At 44.4% G+C, this 21157-nt stretch overlaps 1 protein-coding gene across 1 annotated transcript in view; it reads right to left on the bottom strand.

The window, feature by feature from the left end:
- The window catches only part of Tango6 (transport and golgi organization 6 homolog), a 168962-nt gene that overhangs the window by 10817 nt on the left and 136988 nt on the right, over nucleotides 1–21157 (bottom strand). Inside the window, exon 17 of the mRNA XM_075977101.1 lies at nucleotides 12645–12758. Coding sequence (XP_075833216.1) covers nucleotides 12645–12758 — 114 coding nt within the window. The remainder of the gene's footprint in view (nucleotides 1–12644; nucleotides 12759–21157) is intronic.

The following is a 21157-nucleotide window of genomic DNA, read 5'->3' on the forward strand; positions in this document are numbered from 1 at the left end:
AGGCTGGATATGCGAGCATGCGTTTATAACCCCACACTCACAAAGACAGAAGCTTGTCCCCAGTTAGCCTAGAGTATGAAGCCCAATCAACACAAACAGAAAGACCCACCTCAACAAGATGGAAGGCTCCAGTACCCTCATCATGAGCAATGCATCCCTGTTAACTAAGGGGAACCAGAGACCAGAAGAAAGCCCAGGGGTGAAGGAAAGGAACCCACATTCATGTCAGCACATCTGAAACAGAAACAGTTGCCTGTCTCTCAGGTACAGACTCAGGCGTGCTCTATTATTATTATTATTATTAATTTACTTTGGTTTTTCAAGACAGGGTTTCTCTCTAGTTTTGGAGCCTGTCCTGGAACTAGCTCTTGTAAAACAGGCTGGCCTCGAACTCACAAAGATCCACTTGCCCCTGCCTCCCGAGTGCTGGGATTAAAGGCATGTGCCACCACTGCCCAGCTACTTAACTCTTTCAGAACAGCTGGGCTGCCATCTCAGCCTTACCTCTCACTGGCTGTGAGACCTGAGCATCTAAACACAAATGTGCTGGACCGCAACTTTCTCATCTGGAAATACAGTTTGTGAGCCTACTCATCTCACAGAGTTACTATGAGGACTTAGGATATAAAGAGTTTGGAGGCACACAATAAGCCATTAATAAATATTAACAATATTAAATAGAGAATCTTGGAGGATGTGGCATTTACTAGCAACACACCGCCATGAGCAAACAAACCATGGGGTAATGACCAATGAGCTAGACTAGAACCTACAGAATCCATCTGTTTGATGGTTTTCTTGTCTTTAGATTGTTTTTTTAAAGAGTCATTCATTTGGGAGAGAACTGGGACATAGGGATATTCTTATTTATTATGTATAGTGTTCTGTCTGCATGCCAGAAGAGGGCACCAGAAAGCATTACAGATGGTTGTGAGCCATCATGTGGTTGCTGGGAATTGAACTCAGGTCCTCTGGAAGAGCAGCCAGTGCTCTAACTGAGCCATCTCACCAGCCCCCATCTTTAATTTTTTTTAGAATTGCTTATTTATTTTGTGTGTGGGCCACATGCCACAGTGCACGTGTTGAGGTCAGAGAACAAGAGATGAGGAGGAGCTGGTTCTCTCTTTCTACTACATTGCTCTGGTGGATCAAACTCAGGTTGTCAGCCTTGGTAGCAAATGCTTTTACCTACTGAGTCATCTTACTAGGCCTGTTTTTTTTGTTTGTTTGTTTGTTTGTTTTTGTTTTTTTGAGACAGGGTTTCTCTGTGGTTTTGGAGACTGTCCTGGAACTAGCTCTTGTAGACCAGGCTGGTCTCGAACTCACAGAGATCCGCCTGCCTCTGCCTCCTGAGTGCTGGGATTAAAGGCGTGCTTTGAGATGGTATCTTGTAGCCCAGACTGGTCTCAAACTAAGTAGTTGGAGATGACCTTCAACTCTGGTCTTTTTTGTTGTTGTTGATTTGGAGACATGGTTTCTCTGCATAGCCCTGGCTGTCCTGGAACTCACTCTGTAGACCAGGCTGGCCTCGAAATTACAGAGATTCATTGGGTGGGGAAGCAACAAACACCAGGAGTTATTATCCCACTAACAACTACCAGGGCATCACTTTTGTCTTTGCAGAGTTGTGGACATCGGCACCAGACGCCTACAGATGTAGGTGCAGACAGGGAACTCAGAGACCACGGATCACAAGCCCTGGGTTGCCTCCCACCACCACTTTCCAGCTTTGTCCCATCTTCCCAGTCTTCCTACCATCAGTCTGGGGTCATCTCATATCACCCCAAGAGAGGTACACTCAGCCAGAACTCCTTTTCAGAGCATGGAGCAGAGGAGGGGTGGACCTGCCGCCCAATGCCCTTCAGAGCAGCATGATTACTGTTGGAGGGAGAAAAGTTCCAAGATTCTCCCCAGCCTGGCAACCTAGAAGGGGTTTAGTCCCCTGTGTTTTCTCTCTGCTCCCTAATTTTTTCTGATTCCTGTGATGAGAAGTTGCTGGATGCAAAATCTAGGGCTGGGCTTTTGGCAAGAGATGGTGGGCCATGAGGAAGAGCAAAAGGCACCCAGCCTGTTTCCTGTCTCTGCGTTCTGAAGACTTGCTGGCAGGTCCTGGAGGGCACCTGGGCCCAAGGCCAACTCAAACACTCTCCAACTGCTCTTCTGTCATGCTCCTGGGCAGACAGTGACTGTGCTGTGAAGAGGGGGCCAGGTCTGGATTCCTTTTGAATACTATGGCTTCCCAGATCCCAAACAGCCTTTATCTGGTCATGATCTGTGGAGTAAATATCCAGGTGACTCAGTTTCTGGGTCCTTCAGATGACAGGAATATGGAAGATTTAGATTGTGTTCTGAGTCGGGGAACAGTTAACCTATCTTCCTGGTCACATCTTTACACAGGCATCTGAAACCACACCGAAACAGGATGGTTACGAAGACTGAATGGTCTAATTCATCGAAAACACTCGGACATCAGCTCTGTTTCATAATAAGCCCTCAGTCAAAGTGTTTTGGGTAGTTTTCATACACAGTTTTTTGAGGAGGAAACTACTATGCCTATTGAGAGATAGTATTTTGATTTGCTTGAAATCTACCAAAAACAGTTAACTAATTTAGTTGTTTTTTTTTTTTTTTTTTTTTTTTTGGTTTTTCAAGACAGGGTTTCTCAAAAAAAAAGAAAAAAAAAAGAAAAGAAAAAAAAAAAGACAGGGTTTCTCTGTGGTTTTGGAGCCTGTCCTGGAACTAGCTCTTGTAGACCAGGCTGGTCTCGAACTCACAGAGATCCGCCTGCCTCTGCCTCCTGAGTGCTGGGATTAAAGGCGTGCACCACCACCGCCTGGCAGTTTACTAATTTAGAAAATCAGGTTGTGTAATGTTGTCATTCATGGTACCTCTCGATCAGTCTATATTTGTAGTCAACCCATTCACACTGATTCTTTTTTTGTTTTGTTTTTGTTATCAGTAACAATAACTTTATATTCTAACAGGTAATTTTCCTACTGCTTTAGCATTTTCCTCTCAGAAAACACAAGTTTTAGAACTGGATCACTTGGCCCTTTCTCTTCTTGTCTCCTCCCAGTTCAAAATGCTTGCATCTCTTAACGGCCAGCATCCTCTTGGACCTGCAGCTGGGCTCCACACACTCAAGTCTGAGCACGATCTGTGGTTTTAACCGTCTTTTGGAATTTTTTTTTGTCTGCCCACTGTAACCACTCTGCTTCTGATCGTAGTGCCACTTTCCTTGGGCGTACAGGGAATCCTTGCCCTCCTTATACTGGGCCACTTTGTGAGGCTGATGCTTGCTTGCTACATTTCTGACAGAAAGTCCTTTAGGTTTTGGGTACATTGACCATCTTTGCAGTACCTTTGTCTATCTGACGGAAACAAGAGACCTAGTGTCTGAGACTGCCACCTCCACCGTACGAGCCAGGCAGGAAAGGGCTGAGATCATGGTGACTCTATATGCAAGAGCAACTGAATAAGCACGTCTTATTATGAATTATTATCCTGTTATTTCTTTTCTATATTGAGGTTGGATCATTGTATTATCTTAGAAATATGCCCGTAGTCAGGTGGTGGTGGCACACCACCATCTCTGAGTCCATGACTAGCCTGGTCTACAGAGTGCATTCCAAGACAGTAAGGGCTACACAGAGAAACCCCGGCGGGGGGGGGGGGGCGGGAGGAAGAATCCTCAGACCCAACTTAAAAGCATGACAGATAAGTGTTTGGAATCTCAGTGATCACAGGCAGATAGGGTCGTGGGTCATCAACCTGCTTACTCAGCAAAAAACCAACAGAGACCCTATTCCAAACAAGTAGAAGGCAAGGACCTTCACCAAGGTCATCTTCTGACCTCTACATAACATTTGTATGCACATATCAGAATCAGGTTTGAAAAAATCCATTCTATCAGCCTTTCTCTAGATTAGACCAATGTATTTTTATTAGAACAGATTGTTACAGCATACTCTTAAGGTATTGCCTGTGCCCTGCTAAAATAGTAGGTATAGCTTCTTATGTTGTGGGCATATTTCTCTTTTTTTCTTTTCTTTTCTTTTCTTTTTTTTTTTTTTTTTTTGGAGACAGGGTTTCTCTGTAGCTTTGGGGCTTGTTCTGGAACTAGCTCTCGCAGACCAGGCTAGACTCGAACTCACAGAGATCCACCTTCCTCTGCCTCCCAAGTGCTGGGATTAAAGGCATGCGCCACCAGCATCTGTCTGGCTTGGGTCTGAGGATTCTAACGTAGGTCTTCTCACCTGAGCAGCAGGTACTTTTACCTACTAAGTCATCTCCTCAGCCCTAAGCCTGGTTCTTCTTTTGCATACTGACTCACCTTAATGATGTCACATAAGGAACCCTGGCTACATGATAAATCTTGTTTCTGATGACAACTGAATTAGACACGAGGAAGAGAGGAAGATGCTAGACTTTCACTAGCTTTTGGCCAAGGTCAATTGCCAGAGGCAACAGGAAACCAGTGCCACTGCTTCCTGGCATTAGCTTTGGAAAACTATTAACTACAGTCTCTCTACAAGCCTTACTTTCTTCATTCACAAAAGGAGATGTCTGATTTTCTTCCCAAAGGTTGTTCCATGGAACAGTATTACTTGGCCACTTAAGATGGCAAAGAGTCCTTAGTAAATGAATTTAAGAAAGTGTTAGTCTCTTTGCTACAGAACTTCTCAGGCTCCTTACTAGGCCAACATGAACTGAATCTCTAGGACAGACCCCACTGGCTACAGTACTTCCCAAACTTTGACATTATTTCAAAGGAGCAACTCAAGAGGTTACTATGCCAATGGACATCTTTGTGGTATATAAATTATCTCTAAGGTTTCTTCCACTTCTCAAGAGAGTCTTCTTGGGCCTTTTGGATCAGAATGAGAAGGATGAGGAAAAGGCTTTCTATGGAAACGGAAGTATTCAGACATCAAAGCCAGGTCTTCCACATGGGGATCCATGTAAATGGGGATGTGGAGGAGAAGGGAGACATTTTCAGTGTTAGGGTTTCAAACTGCCACCTACTTTAGCACTAGAAGAGGCTAAGAATTTCTAATTCAGCGGTTGCAGTGAAGTGCTGAAGCCTAACCTTTGTACCATTGCTTCTCAAATCCATCATCCATGCCATACAGATTTGTCACTGTTGAGGAATCTATGGCTCCACTCATGTCCTCAGCACCAACCTCTCACAGGAGGTTGAACTTGAACCTGATTTTATATAGATCAGATATCCCACGGCCCACTTAGCCCATGCAAACGGGGGATAGCCATTCGATCTTAGTTGGGACATCAAGTCTCTCCTCTGTAATGTTTGCCTTTAGGTCAGAACAGGACTCTGGTGTTAGTGCTGTAAGTACCATGTACTGGACAGCTGTCCCACTGGGCCTGTGAGCAGTGACATTGCCTCACTAGGAAGAGCAAAGGTAAGAGGAGCAGACATGAGGTGCAGTCAGGAATCAGTCTGGGTCTGATTCCTGGCGCCATCTCTGTGTTTCCCACCTTGTTGTGATGGCTCTGCCCTCCTTTTATGAGCACAATAGACTAAAAGGTCCCTTTGCAGGGCTGGAGAGGTGTCTTGGTGGTTAAGAACATGGCTGCTCTTGCAGAGGACCCAAGTTCAGTTCCCAGCATCTACATGGTGGATCACAATCAGCTAATCCAATTCCAAGGGATCTGATCCCTCCTTCTGGTCTCTGTGGGTACCAGAATGCAGATATACATGCAGGTGAAACATCCCCACCCATAAAGTAAATTTTTTAAAAAAGAAAAATTTAAAGTCCCTTTGCTTCAGTTAGTTTATGCTAGGTGTTTATTATTTTAATCCAAACAAAATTCTGAGTATAGTTATGCCTGTCCTTCATACCTCTTGAAAGTAAAGTGCACATGTTCCTCTTGAACACTGAGATGACAGTAAGGGTGTTTTTTGTTTTTGTTTTAAGTGGCACTACCTAGAACAAAGAGAACTAATATGGTAACAATGGTCACACAAGATCTGATGCTAGAAAGCAGTTGGATGAATCTTGGAGTCATAGTTCTGATTTTCCCAGGAAAGCACAGCTTTACCTCGGTATTCTGGCAAATTACTAATAGCATCCTTTTACTTTTACATAGCTCAGTTTGGAAGATTGTCTAATTAATTAATTAATTAACTAAAACAGGCATGGTAGTACATGCCTGTAATCCCTTAGCACTTGGAAAGTGGAAGCAGGAGGACCAGAAATTCAAGGTTGGTCTTAGCAACCCAGCAGAGACAAGGGGCTTTCTTTTGTGATGATGAAAATGTCCTGGAAATGAATGGTAGTGATGGCTGCATGCCTTACAAATAGATGAAAGTGATGAGTTCTTTAAGAGTAAATTTTATAATATATGAATTATATGGATTTAATAAATTGTGTGAGAATAGAATACAAGCTGTGAGGAGCAGCACATACTCTTTCTGTGCCAGCAGCAGCAGCCTTCTAGAAGCCTGTTCCCACCTGGCTTGTCCTTGCCTGGCCTTTCTCAAGTTGCCAACTTTGCTTGGGTTGTGTCTGTGCTTGACCTGACACCTTTCCACTCCTGACACCCTTTATTCCTGTTCTCTCAGCCTCCTGGCTCAGATCCTTGGACAAATGTACCCCTGAAACATGCTCTTCAAGACTGAAGGGGACCTCACTTTACTCTCTTTAGCTCAAGGGTCTGGGGCTATGACTTCATAGCTGCAATCCCACACACGCATCTCATGCCTGGCAGATGATGAGACCTTGAAAAAACAGGCACCAATTGATGACTAAACACTGTTTTCGAGACAGGGTTTCTCTGTGTAGTCCTGACTGTCTTAAACTCTGGTCTTCATGCTTGTCATATCCTAAGCCATAACTCTAACCTCCTGAAAACATTATCTTAAAGCAAATAATTGCACTAGTAATGAATAAAAACGGACAACAGTCATGGGTCTAATTGCCCACACTGACAGAATTTTAAGTGACTTCTTTTTTTTGGGGGGGGAGGGGTTCAAGACAGGTTTTCTCTGTAGCTTTGGAGCCTCCAGGGAACTCACTCTGTAGACCAGGCTGACCTCAAACTCACAGAGATCTGCCTGCCTCTGCCTCCCGAGTGCTGGGCCGCCACCAACTGGCTTAAGTGACTTCTAAACGATTGCCTAGAGATTCAAAACGTGGCAACATCTAACTCATGGCTTCTCTGAGCAAGCTGTCAGAAGGTTGTTGTGTTGGTTCAAATGAGAATGGCCCATAGACTCATATATTTGAGTATTTGGCTCCCATTGAGAGAACTGTTGAGGTGTGGCCTTGGAGGAGGTGTCTCACTAGGAGTGGGCTTTGAGGCATTAAAAGCCCATGTCATTCCCAGTTAACTCTCTCTGCCTTGTGCTTTTGGATCGGATGTAAGCTCTCAGCTACTGCTTCAGCACAATGTTTGCTACCATGCTCCCCACCATGATGGAAACCCTCTGGAATGGTGAGCCCCAAATTAAATGTTTTATTTTATAAATTGTCTTGATGATAGTGTTTTGTTATAGCAATAGAAAAGTCACTGAGACAAGAATGATGACTGTGTATATTGAGCCATTTGTCTTATTCTGCTTTGTTTCAAGCCTGACTTAATTTTCTGAATTTAAGGAGCCAATCAGACCAGGAGCACAATTTTCAAATGTTTGTTCCCACATATTAAAAGCAATGTTTAGCTAGGCACGATGGTATACTACCTTTAATCCCAGCACTTGGGAGGCAGAGGCAGCAGATCTCTGAGTTCAAGGCCAACCTGATCTTCCAGGACAGGCTCCAAAGCTACAGAGAAACCCTGTCTCAAAAAAAAACCAAAAAAAAAGAGTTAACTAGTAACAAGCCTGAGCTATTGGTCAAGCATTTATAATTAATATTGAGTGTCTGAGTGGTTTCTTGGGAGTGGCTTGAGGACAGAAATTTCTGCCAACAAGAAACTTTCCATTTGATCTGTCTCTTTATTTTTTAACTCGAATCTGTTTTTATCAGTGTTAAGTCACACCACAGTCTCTACTTGGGCCTAGACAGACTAGCACCAGGTGAATCTAAAACACAAGCACTAGATTCCACCTTCTAGTGTTGGCCATAAAGACTTCTTTTCTAAGGTCCCTACAGTATCCCATGCCTCGTCAAATAACTCTTCAATCTGTCCCTACAGTGAAAGCCAAGGAAACAGAAACCCTCTGCCCATGATGGTCCTCTAAGCCTACATGCCTCATAAGAACCAGCCTGCTCTCCTCCCTCTCTCAGGGAGCAGTTCTCTGTACTGGCTGGATGGCTGCTATGTGAAGGAGTGCCAGCTTCACAGGACGCCCTTCAATTTCTACTCCTTAGTTATTGTCTCAGGACCAAACTTATGAATATGTATATCTAAACATTTCTAATACATAGGATAAGTGAGTCACTGGGCAGAGATCAAGCCTGGGAAGAGGAGGTAGTTATGCTGCACCGTCTTCATTATGCTGCTTAGCTCACTTTTCTGTGTTGAGAGGCCTGTTCTTAACTCTGAAAGCAACACGTTACAGGTCAGAACATGCCATGCCTCCTCTCCTGGTTATTCCTAGTAAATTTGCTTTTCAGTCAGCGTGAGATAGATAGGAGTTTAAAGAAGGTAACTTCTGGAGTCTTTTTTTTTTTTTTTTTTTTTTTTGGTTTTTCGAGACAGCGTTTCTTTGTAGCTTTGGTGCCGGTCCCGGAACTAGCTCTTGTAGACCAGGCTGGCCTCGAACTCACAGAGATCCGCCTGCTCCCGCCTCCCGAGTGCTGGGATTAAAGGCGTGCGCCACCACAGCCCGGCAACTTCTGGCTTCTTAACTGTCATGCTATATATTAAGCACATAGGGGTCTAAAGCTAAATCAAAAAAAGAGAGCTTTTCTCTTCAGTAAGAGAGTGAGTGCAGATTTTGTTTTGACTGCCACTAAACACTCTGGCTACTTTTGAATGAACTAAAAATTACCTCATCAATTAGAGGCAGAGATGGTTTCCCTCTTATTCCCAATCCATCTCCCTACCTCCCTGGCCAGTTGCTGTAACCACAGAGATCCTGGGCCCGACACCCACAAGCAGCAAATGAAACCCAGCACTATCTTTTGGCTACCTTTAGCTGGAGAGATGGGGATTAGCAGGACAGAAAGGAAAACTTCATCAACAGAGTAGCATTTTCACTTCAGCTGTTCCTGGGGGCAAAACAGCTCTCAAGAGAAATGTCAGTGTAAGCTGAGCCGTTCTCTCCACTCCTCATTACAGTGGCCCCAGTTATAATCACAACCACGGTGACAAGATTTAACACACCTGGTCTCAAGGATGCAGTGGGGGAGTTAGGCATCCATCCATCCCATTTCCTTCCTTCACCCACTGAGTAAGCACAATTTGTAAGTTTCAGTGAGTGTGGCCCAGAGGTGTGAACAACAGGAGAGGCATTTTCTATAGACACCACTTTTTAAAAGTGACAGAGATCTTCAAGGCCACAGGTTAATTCCTGTTTGGCGAGGCAAAACAAACAGTGCTGCTTTCATTAGCTATACGCAGATGTGAGGCACTTAGATAACGTTTCTTTTCTTTTTCTTTCCTCCTCTTCCCCGGGCCCTCCCGTAGCCCATGTTAGTCTTGAACTTGGTTATGAAGCCAGGGTTAACCTGATCCTCCTGCTCCCAACCCGAGCGCTGAGATTACAAGCACACAACAGCACACCCAGCTTTTAGAGTTCCTGCTTCAGCTTTCATTGTTCTCTAATTCACACACGCACATACACACAATTCTCTTTTGTTGCGTATGTACATGTGTGCATAGCATTACTCATACTTCATAAGAATTTTTCCTCTTTTGATATTGGGGTCAAACTTATTGCGGTCTACAAGTGAGCTACACCCCATGTCCAAAGTTTTATGGATTTGTTTTGTTTTATCTGTGCAACCCAGGAGCACCTGTTCTGTAGCAGACAGAGCTGAACTTGTGACTCTCCTGCCTCCAGATCTCAAATTTAGGGATTACAAGGGTACAACACCATACTGAGCTTAGATTTTTCTTTAAAAGGTTGTAACTTGGGCTGGGCGATGGTAGCACATGCCTTTACTCCCAGCACTCTGGAGGTAGAGGCAGGCAGATCTCTGAGTTTGAGGCCAGCATGGTCCTCAAAGCGAGTTCCAGGACAGGCTCCAAAGATACACAGAGATATCTTATCTTGAAAAAACAAACAAAAAAGTTGCAACTTATATTCTTAAATATATTTTATTATTTATTATCTATTTATTTGCATGCACACGTGCATCTCTGTGCATGGGCCTGAGGAGGTAAGAGATATGTCAGATCTGCTGAAGCTAGAGTTTCAGGCAGTTGTGAGCTGCCTGATGTGGGGGTGCTGGGAATTAAACTTGGGCCCCCTGCAAGAATAACATATGCTGGAACTGAAGAGATGGCTTAGTGGTTAAGATCACTGTCTGCTCTTCCAGAGGTCCTGAGTTCAATTCCCAGCAAACCACATGGTGGCTCCCAACCACCTATAATGAGATCTGGGTCCTCTTCTGGAGTGCAGGCATACATGCAGGCAGAAGACTATATATATAATAAATAAATAAATCTTTCCTTAAAAAAAAACAACAACAACATATGCTGTTAACCGCGCCATTTCTCCAACCTCTTAGATCATCTTTTATTACTAAATACTTTTAGACTGGTAGAAGATTTTAATATAGAATCCTTGTATTCCCTACTCAATCTTTCCAGTTGTTAAGGATTACATAAACAATGATACTGACTCGGGACCCAGCTCAGCGCAAGCTAGAATGAGTAAAGCTCTACTAGGTTCAACTCCAATTCCAAAAAGAAAAAACTGCAACAAGAACAACACGAGGACCACGATGTATTTACTGGAAGCATCATAGATTTGTTGTTGTTTGAGATAGGATCTCGCTGTGTAGCCCAGGCTGGCCTTGAGCTCATGATCCACCCGCCTTGCCTCCTAAATGCTGGGATTATACGTGTACAGCAGTACGCTTAGCCTAAGTTATTTTCTTGAGTGGCAGAGGACGGAACCCAGGCTTTTCCTGTGCTGAGCGCCAGGCAAGTGTCAGACCATCTGCACCCCAGTCCTGTAGATCTTAACAAAGTACAGAAGTTTCTTAATTCTTGTTTGTACAGCAGGTTCTGAACAAAAGCTGCGTGTATACTACAGCAATTCATTTAATTCTAGGAACCATCAGTTATGTGCACATGTCCCTGTCTTATCGCCAGACAGACCAGGTGAGAACTCCATCACTGCACAATTCTTCCCCTTGTGAGTCAGCTCGGCCACTCTCTCTTCCCACTTCCTTTGTGTCACTATTAGTCACAGCCCCAGTATTCATTTCCTGCCATCGTCCTCGCTAACTAAACTTCGATTTTGTTTCAAGCAGAAATGCGCAGGCTAAATGCAGCATGGAGACACCTTACCGTGGGGGTGGTTAGGTGAGCAATGACTGAAACAAAGTAAGCCGAGGGGGATGACGCTAGAAAACTGCCCCCCCCCTACAGGATGCAAAATGCCTACAATTGTCTTTCTCTCACCTTCTTTATTTCCCATTTAATCAGTTCTAGGGGCCATGCCTACTGTAGCCACACTGCTTCTAGGAGACAACGGGCCATGACAATCCAAGAAACACTGGCCTTTCTATAGCTAAGTTACTAAGAAACACACAGTTCTTGTGATTTGATAAAAACAAATCCTCACTTGACGAGCCCACCACAACCAAGCTTTTCTAACTCTCAGGTGAACACGTTCATGCCACATGAGCCCATGCAAGCCCAGCCTTACCCTAGGCAAGGCACATGTGAAGGCAGAGAAGAGCAGCCGAGGGTGGCAGGCAGGGAAGTGGCCGTTTGGAAACCAGCTGCCAGGCTGAACGACAACAAGTAGGCATTTATGGAGACAGCGAGGCTGTCAAGGTCGGAAGGGGATAACTAAGAGTGCCTACATGTACAAACAGGTGTTGGTGACCTGATACGGTGAAACACAGGCATGAATAAGCCTCTCTGTGAAAGAACAATCACTCTCACAATGGCTTCCTGGAGGTTTGGTTAAATACTGATGTGCGAGCCGCAGATCAGTCTGTGGGTGCCAGCAAGTGAATTATTAATGCAGACTCTAATCTGAAAGCAGTTGGGGAGGTGGTTCCATTAGAAGCAAGAGGGAAACTCATTTTGAGTTCATTCACTCTCAGCACACATTTCGATTCATAAACTTTCTTCCTGTATTGGCCATACAATAGGGAGAGGTCCAACCAAACCACTTGAAAGAAAGAAGAAAGTATAATTTAAGCCACAACTCAGAGCTGGAAAGGAAGTCTCTTAGATGAAGCCTTCCACCCCTAAGCATGAACAGTGAAGTGGGTCAGAAAGACAAGCCACCAGAGCTCAGGCTGCAGAGCCCTGAGACTGCCAGGACTCACAGCCTCTGTAAACACGCGTGGTTTTCCCGCAGCAGCTACTGTGCTGCTAATGCATCATAGAGACTCTTACTGGAGATGCAAGTCATACCATTTTCTTGCTATGAAAACCCCAACTCAAATCTAAGAAAGACGTTTAAGCTGAACCTGTACAAGGAAGACTGGGTCCCAGAATAACACAAGGAAGGGAAGATGCACGGGGGAGGGGGGAAGCTGGCTTACCTCAGTTGCTTTCTGGCTGAGTCCCCGCAGCAGCAGTACAACCACATGGATCGCGGCTCTGCGCACTTGAACATCATTGTCAGTCTTAGCTACAGCAATCAGGCAGGCTGTCACCTAGGAGGGTGAGGGAAGAAGTCAATAGGAGCCAGGATTGCATAACTACCTGTAGCCTTTCAACTGCGTTCATCTCAATTACACACTACTTAAGAGCAAGCTGGCTTAGAAAGGGGTGGCTTAGTTTTCTCATGTTCAATGAAGAAGGTGAGATCAGTGGTAGAGGTCCTGATACAGCCAACTGTTTCTGGAAAAGGTCAAAATCTGGTTTGAAATTCAGGGGTGGAACCAAGAAGTGGGAAGGCATAGATGTCTACAGAGTATGTTTTCAAAAAAGGCAAGGCCAAATGCAAGTATTCCCTAAAATTGGGGAAAGGTGTTATGTGCTTATCTTTAGGAACTTTCCATCAGAGGAAGGAGAGATGGGCCAGAACAGTTTCTAGGGCCTGAGGACCATGAGGCTCAGCTAAGCAGCTTCGGAGGTCCTGGGCTGCCATGAGACGGGTATGCCATTAATGACAGTCTCAGCACAGGGCTATGAGGAGAGAGACACTCATCTCCCTCCGCATGTCCACCCAGTCCTTCAAACCTAGTGTCCGTTCCAGAGGTGCTCTGCCTGCGTCTCTTCCTTTGTAGACCGGATCTTTCAGCACTCAGGCACTTTCAAAGACAATTCCATCTCAGAAAAGAAGGACTAGAAATTACTTGCAAACATGGTGTCATGTGGGCCAGTGAGATGGCTCAGAGGGGACAGGTGTGAGCTACACAAGCCTGGTGCCCCAAGCTCTATCTCTAAAGTGTTATAAAGGGGAAGGAGAGCCTGATCCCTAAAAACTGTCCCTTGACCCCCTGCACTAAAATAAAACATGGCGCCATACACACAGCTAATAATTACACGTGATAAAAATGAGACAGTGCAAGGCTGGGGATGGCAAACTGCTGTTGTGCAAGCTTGAGGACCTGAGTTAGAAACTGGTCCACACAGGGGAAGAGGAGGAGGGGAGGGGAAGGAAAGAGACACAGAGAGAGATTCTAAATCCTGCGCCAGCTATCCTTCCACTGCTCCTCACAAGCACAAAGGTACTCTAAAGGTCTATAAGGAGACACCATTAACAAGATGCCTTTCTGAGGCATCCAGGCAAGGCTTAAAAGGAAAAACATAACTTTTGTGTGTCACATGGCAGTAACAAGCTGCAAGTATGCCTAAATTATTCAATTGGTTTCTCACATAGTTTTGCTATTAGGTTTTCATGGTGTGCTTGTATTTCTTGGCCAGCAGTGGAGGGAATTCTAGCCATGATAAGAAAATAGCCAGACCGTGTACTAGAAAACATGTATAAATACTTATTATGTTCAAAGGATGGGGAATACAGGCACAATGAGGAAACAGGCTTGTGTAGAAATTTTAACTATGCAGGTTGTATTTTTCACAGCTTTCAAACAGTTGGGCAGAGTTCAAAGTACCTAATTAATCAGTGATGGCAGAGAGATTAGAAGGAGGAGGCTTGTTCTGAAATATAATTGCATCTGTGATGCGCTGGCATTCCATCAAGTTAAGCATCTAATAGACACACTTGCAGTTTGAAAGGGAAGAAAAATCCCAGAAACTGCAACCCACAGGGAACTGCTGCTGTTAAGTAAGATCTAGGAAGCTGCTTCTCTGCTTTGGACCTGGGACCCCCAACCCTAAGGCCAGCAGGGGCAGCTTCCATGCCCCTGGCATTAACGGCAGAAGCATTTTAGTTAGGAATTCCTTGGGCCACCTCCAGGGAGGCAACAATATAATAGCTACCTTCACTTTCAAGCTTAGTATTTACAAGGTAGGAACTGAAGACAGAGAAACAAGTTAGAGCTAGGTTGTAGTCTTTCCAGACACACGAAAGTTTTTCTTACTTGGTTTCATAACATAGGAAGCCAGCCCACAGCAACATCACAAGCAGAGGTTCTGAGTGACTGCCCCTGTGCCTCTCGAGGTTTAGCGTTGGGTGCAGGATTCCAATTTGGGAGACCAAGGTTTCCCCTTCAAAACCCTACTGGTGCCTGCTTTTGCCTCCACTGTTCTGCCCCCCTGCACCTCTCAGTACAAGCCTGGTTCTGATAGTTAAGCTACAATTTGGATATCTAGGGAGAAGAATCCTGTTTGGAGAAGGGCTTTTCTCTTCAAAGTTAATTCTTCAATCCCTATGCTATATCTTGAAGGTACAGTGGAAAAAACTGTCCAAGTAGTTGTCCAGGACAATCAGGAAGAGGCCTAAGATCAGAAGAGGCCAATGAACCTTTCTCTACACCTCTGCCATGAGGACCACATCCTACATAAGGAATGGCTGTTCAAGGCAGTAGAATTTTTGTATGGCCTTGTATATGTCATCTAAAGGTCAGAACATCCTCCTGTTCAGGTCAAGCACTTGTGCCCAGCTCATACACTGCTTTCCTGAAAGCTGGTACCATGGATTTCTGCCTAACGGGGAGCTGGCAAGGCTGTTACCTTCCATTTTTCTAACACTCCAGGGCTAGTCTCTCACCTTTCCAAGGACAGACTCAACATTGCCTTCCATCTCTAAAAGCCTTGGTGAACCACAGACATGATGTAAGGTCTTTACTAATTTATAATATTCCCAGTTTCCATTTCTAAGCTTTCCCATAGGACAGAAATCCACTTTGGATTAATTTGGGACACTTGCCCTGAAGGTCAATGCACCTATCCTAATGAGTGATACTGCTTGCTGAAGGCTTCCTCTTTACAGGCAGAATCATGGAAGCCATTTTCCCTTCTGAAAGTCATACAGAAGGGAAGATGATGGCTGCTTTGGAAACATTAGTGGCCAGTTTGAGAAACTGAACATTTTATAGGAGCCACAGAAATAAGGAAGATCATCACCCCCAAACAGCTGGCACACACCTCTATAAGGAAGACTATGTAAATAACGACAGTAGGATGGCAAGATTACCAATAAGCACTTTGGAAAACCCCAGGAGAGAAGCTACTAGAGTTGAGGTGTGCGTCAAGAAGCCATGACCTCAGTGTTCCAGCGTCCCTTTCTCTTTCCCTGAAGCTTCATTTGTTAAAATCCAGTTGCTGTGCTCACATGTCTGAAACTGGATCTACTGGAGAACTATAAAGCAATGGTTATTATGAGCTCAGCTTCCTCATTTAACCTACCAGAAATAAACCGTGATGGTTACTTGAGCTTCTTCAGGGTTCCCCAAAGCATCAGTGGAGTCTCACTGCAGGTACTTTGTTGCATATGCAACTGCACTGATGGTGGAAAAGCCTGTGATCAACTCAGAGCATGTGCTACTTTGAATGAGAATGTCCCCACAGGCTCTGGCATTTCAACACTTAGTCCCCAGTTGATAGCGCTGTTTGGGGGAAGCTCAGGAGCTGTGACCTTGATGGAGGAGGTACATTAAAAGGGGCAGGCTTTGAGTTTTTTCCTTGCATCATTTCTAGGTTGCTCTCTTCATTTTATGGTTATGGTTTAAACAGCGAGCCTTGCCAGACGTGGTGACACACGCCTTTGATCTCAGCACTCAGGAGGCAGAGACAGGCAGATCTCTGTGAGTTTGGGGTCAGCCTGCTCTACACAGGGAGCTCCAGGACAACTAGGGTTACATAGAGAGACAATGCCCCTACAAACAATAACAACAAAACAAAGACAAAAACAGAACAAAAAAGGAAGACAGATGTATGCCTTCGGCTTCCTGTTCCTGCCTTCACACCACCATCATGGACTCCAGCCCTCCAGAATTGTAAGCCTGAATAAGCTCCTTCATATATAGGTTGCCTTTGTCATGTTTTATCACAGCAATAGGAAAGTAACTAATAGAGCAGTGACTCTGTACCTGCCTCAGAGCTCAAGTGTGTGGAGTTTTGGGCAGTCATTAAAGTAGGCTCTTCCATGTCCTTGTCACCTGGGACACATCTTATTTGCTGGATTGAGGACAGGCCTCTTCCTGCACTGACTTAAATCACAATACTTCACACAGTGATAAAGATGAAAGCCTATCAAGATTTGGTTTCAAGTAACATAGTGCTTAACATGAACAAGAAGTTGTGGAAAAAATGATAATGTACTCTAAACAGGCTAAATCTTGACACCAACAAAGAAGAAAAACTTGAATTCCCAGTAGGAAGAGAAGGGGAAGAGCTGGACCTATACTTTCTCCCCCTGCCAGCCAAAACCATATAAACTACAGAAGTGTTCCCAATCTGGACCACTCACAAATTAGGACAGCTCTCTTCAGATGCCACAGCTAGAGGGGTGAATGTCCCCAGAGCAAAGAGCATCAGAGGGCTGTTCTTCCTTTCTTTCTTTCTTTCTTTCTTTCTTTCTTTCTTTCTTTCTTTCTTTCTTTCTTTTTTTCGAGACAGGGTTTCTCTGTGGTTTTGGAGCCTGTCCTGGAACTAGCTCTTGTAGACCAGGCTGGTCTCGAACTCACAGAGATCCGCCTGCCTCTGCCTCCCGAGTGCTGGGATTAAAGGCGTGCACCACCACCACCCGGCTAGTTCAACTTTCTAACAAAGTGGATTATGAACCTGCACTTCTGTCTTCCTAACACTTATCAACATGACTTCTCTAATACAGGGTCCCAGCTCTGTGTGAGCCCTGTACTTTGTAGTATTAAGAGCGGCGGGGCTGTGTCCCCAGCACCCCGGCCGCCTGCTAGCTTATGCCCCAAAATAATTACACGGACACTGTATTCTTTTAAACACTGCTTGGCCCATTAGCTCTAGCCCTTACTGGCTAATTCTGATATCCTGATCAACCCATCTCTAATAAACTGTGTAGCACCGGTCTTACCGGGAAAGAGTCAGCATGTTTGACCTGGCGGCTTGCTTCATTGCGTGAGTCTCAGAGAGCAGAGCTATTGCGTCTGCACGGGAGAGGGGAGCATGGCGTCTCTGAGCTCACTTCCTCTTCCTCACAGCATTCTGTTCTGTTTACTCCACCCACCTATGTTCTAACCTATCAGGGCAAGCAGTTTCTTTATTTAATTAACCAATGACCTTCCTCCATCAGTGCTTGGTCTAGTGAATCATCTGTCCTGTCCATTGTAGACTCTACTGATATGTCAGACTGCAGAGCAGTCTCTTCAAGTTAAGGTTCCTTCTCTATCAGCACTTGAGGCTAGGGACCTCCCAGACACCAGGATCAGAACCTTCATTAGACGCTGAAGAGCTAATAAAAATGTCGCAGCGATTTCAAATAAATTACACCATTGCATTTCTTCTGCTGTCTTCTCATCTCGCACAAAAGAACTCCCCCCCTCCAACTTTGCAAGCCCTATGTGGATTGGCCACTACTTTTCCAACGCTGGCTCCTACTGTTCTTTCTCTCACACTCCTCTCTCCAGCAACAACCCACCTGGAATGTTGTCCTCCAGGTACATGGATCACCTCTTTCCTTACATCTTTGCTCAAATGTCACTCAACAGAAAAATCTGCTTTGTTGGAGTGGATATGGCCTTGTTGGAGGAAGTATGCCACTATGGGGGCAGGCTTTGAGGTTTCCTATACCCAGAATACTGCCCAGTGTCTCAGTCAACTTCCTGTTGCCTCTGAGTCAAGATGTAGGACTATCAGCTCCAGCATCATGTGTTCCTGCACACCACCATGTTCCCTGCCGTGATGATAATGGACTGAACTTCTGAAACTGTAAGCCGCCACCCAATTAAATGTTTTGTTTATGAGTTGCCGTGGTTATGGTGTCTCTTCACAGCAATAAAAACCCTAAGACAGTGACAAAATTCAGCAAAATATGGCACTTCTTAAGTGTTATAAACCTGTGTTAGCTCAGTCTTCTATATGCTGTGGTTTCCACGAAGAGAAAGGGAAGAGTCTAGAGGCTGAGAAAGCAAGCTGGTGTTCAGGTTTGGGTTCAGTGATGACAATGAGCAGGACTCTTCTATCCGGCCTCATCCTGTTACAAAGGTATGGCTACTGGCAGCTCTGAGCTGAGCAACTCGGCCTGGCCTGTGTGACCAAGGAAGATCAATGCTAGATTTGCCTAAGATTTTTTGGTAAATAGAAATGACTCACAGATGACCAGAAAATGAAAAAAGGTCAGTCTAGCTCATCCTCAAAGTTTCTTCAAATGTGTCAGCACATCAGGGTCTTTGTAGCACTTTATTAGTTGTTTTTAAGCAAGTGTGAGGAACCTGGAACTTAGATTCTAATGACAGGTTGAGCACATCTCTTCTGAAATGCTCGGGACCAAACTGTTGTGGAGTTCAATTTTTTTTGTGTAAAATTTACATATACATAATGTTATCCAAATATGCAATTTAATTATATTTCACATAAATTTTAGACACCTAGCTAGAAGGTTAATTCTATACAACCCCTTTTCCTACCTGAGATAGGGTTTTTCTTTCTAGTCCTGGCTGTCTTGGAACTCACTCTGTAGACCAGGCTGGCCTCAAACTCAGAGATCTGCCTGCCTCTGCCTCCTAAGTACTGGAATTAAAGGTGTGTTCTGCCACCACCTGGCCCAATATAACATTTTATGTAATTTTATGAAATTGTACCAAGTTTCAGGGTCTAGAAAAATTTCCAATTGTGACATTATACTGTTATTAGCATTTTGGATTTTAGATCATCTTGGATAATTTTGGGTTTTAGAGGGATGCTCAATCTGGAAGACATCTTTCAATATGAGTATGAAATAATCAGGGAAATTAAAGGCAACAAATCATTACATCAACATTATAGATTAATAGGGAATCAATAATTAATATGATCCCCAAGGGACTCTATGTTCTACCACAGAGCTATTAGGACATATATATTTATTGCTGTGCTATCCACTACAGCTAGGAAGCAGATCCAGCCTAGATGTCCATCAAGAGATGAATGAGCTGGGCCAGGGTGGCACATGCCTTTAATACCAGCATTCAGGAGACAGAGGAAAGTGGATCTCTGTGAATTTGAGGTTAGTCTGGTCTACAGAGCAAGTTCCAGGACAGCCAGGACTACATATAGTAAACCCTGTCTCGAAAAGAAAGGGAGAGAGGGAGAGAGAGACAGAGAAAAAGGAAATGGGTTACATATATATAATGAGAAAAGAAAGATGAAATCATAACATTTGCAAGAAAATGAGTTGAACTGAAAATTATCTTAAGGGAAGTATCTCACATTTAAAAAGACAAATACTACCTGTTTTCTCTCACCTTTGATCAAATATTTTATTTATATGTGTCCATTAATATGTGTGTGCATGTTCATGTATGTGCACCCATGGCCGTTGTGTATACATGTTCATGTATGTGCACCCATGGCCGTTGTGTATACATGTTCATGTATATGAACCCATGGCCGTTGTGTATACATGATCATGTATATGCACCCATGGCCGTTGTGTATACATGATCATGTATGTGCACCCATGGCCGTTGTGTATACATGATCATGTATGTGCACCCATGGCCGTTGTGTATACATGTTCATGTATATGCACCCATGGCCGTTGTGTATACATGTTCATGTATGTGCACCCATGGCCGTTGTGTATACATGTTCATGTATGTGCACCCATGGCCGTTGTGTATACATGTTCATGTATGTGCACCCATGGCCGTTGTGTATACATGTTCATGTATGTGCACCCATGGCCGTTGTGTATACATGTTCATGTATGTGCACCCATGGCCGTTGTGTATACATGTTCACGTATATGCACCCATGGCCGTTGTGTATACATGTTCATGTATGTGCACCCATGGCCGTTGTGTATACATGTTCATGTATGTGCACCCATGGCCGTTGTGTATACATGTTCACGTATATGCACCCATGGCCGTTGTGTATACATGTTCATGTATGTGCACCCATGGCCGTTGTGTATACATGTTCACGTATATGCACCCATGGCCGTTGTGTATACATGTTCACGTATATGCACCCATGGCCGTTGTGTATGCATGTTCATGTATGTGCACCCATGGCCGTTGTGTATGCATGTTCATGTATGTGCACCCATGGCCGTTGTGTATACATGTTCATGTATATGAACCCATGGCCGTTGTGTATACATGATCACGTATATGCACCCATGGCCGTTGTGTATACATGTTCATGTATATGCACCCATGGCCGTTGTGTATGCATGTTCATGTATGTGCACCCATGGCCGTTGTGTATACATGATCATGTATATGCACCCATGGCCGTTGTGTATACATGTTCATGTATATGCACCCATTGCCGTTGTGTATACATGTTCACGTATATGCACCCATGGCCGTTGTGTATACATGTTCATGTATGTGCACCCATGGCCGTTGTGTATACATGTTCACGTATATGCACCCATGGCCGTTGTGTATACATGTTCATGTATGTGCACCCATGGCCGTTGTGTATACATGTTCACGTATATGCACCCATGGCCGTTGTGTATACATGTTCATGTATATGCACCCATTGCCGTTGTGTATACATGTTCATGTATGTGCACCCA

The sequence above is a fragment of the Microtus pennsylvanicus genome, chromosome 6 (genome assembly GCF_037038515.1).
Source record: "Microtus pennsylvanicus isolate mMicPen1 chromosome 6, mMicPen1.hap1, whole genome shotgun sequence".
Classification (NCBI taxonomy): domain Eukaryota; kingdom Metazoa; phylum Chordata; class Mammalia; order Rodentia; family Cricetidae; genus Microtus; species Microtus pennsylvanicus.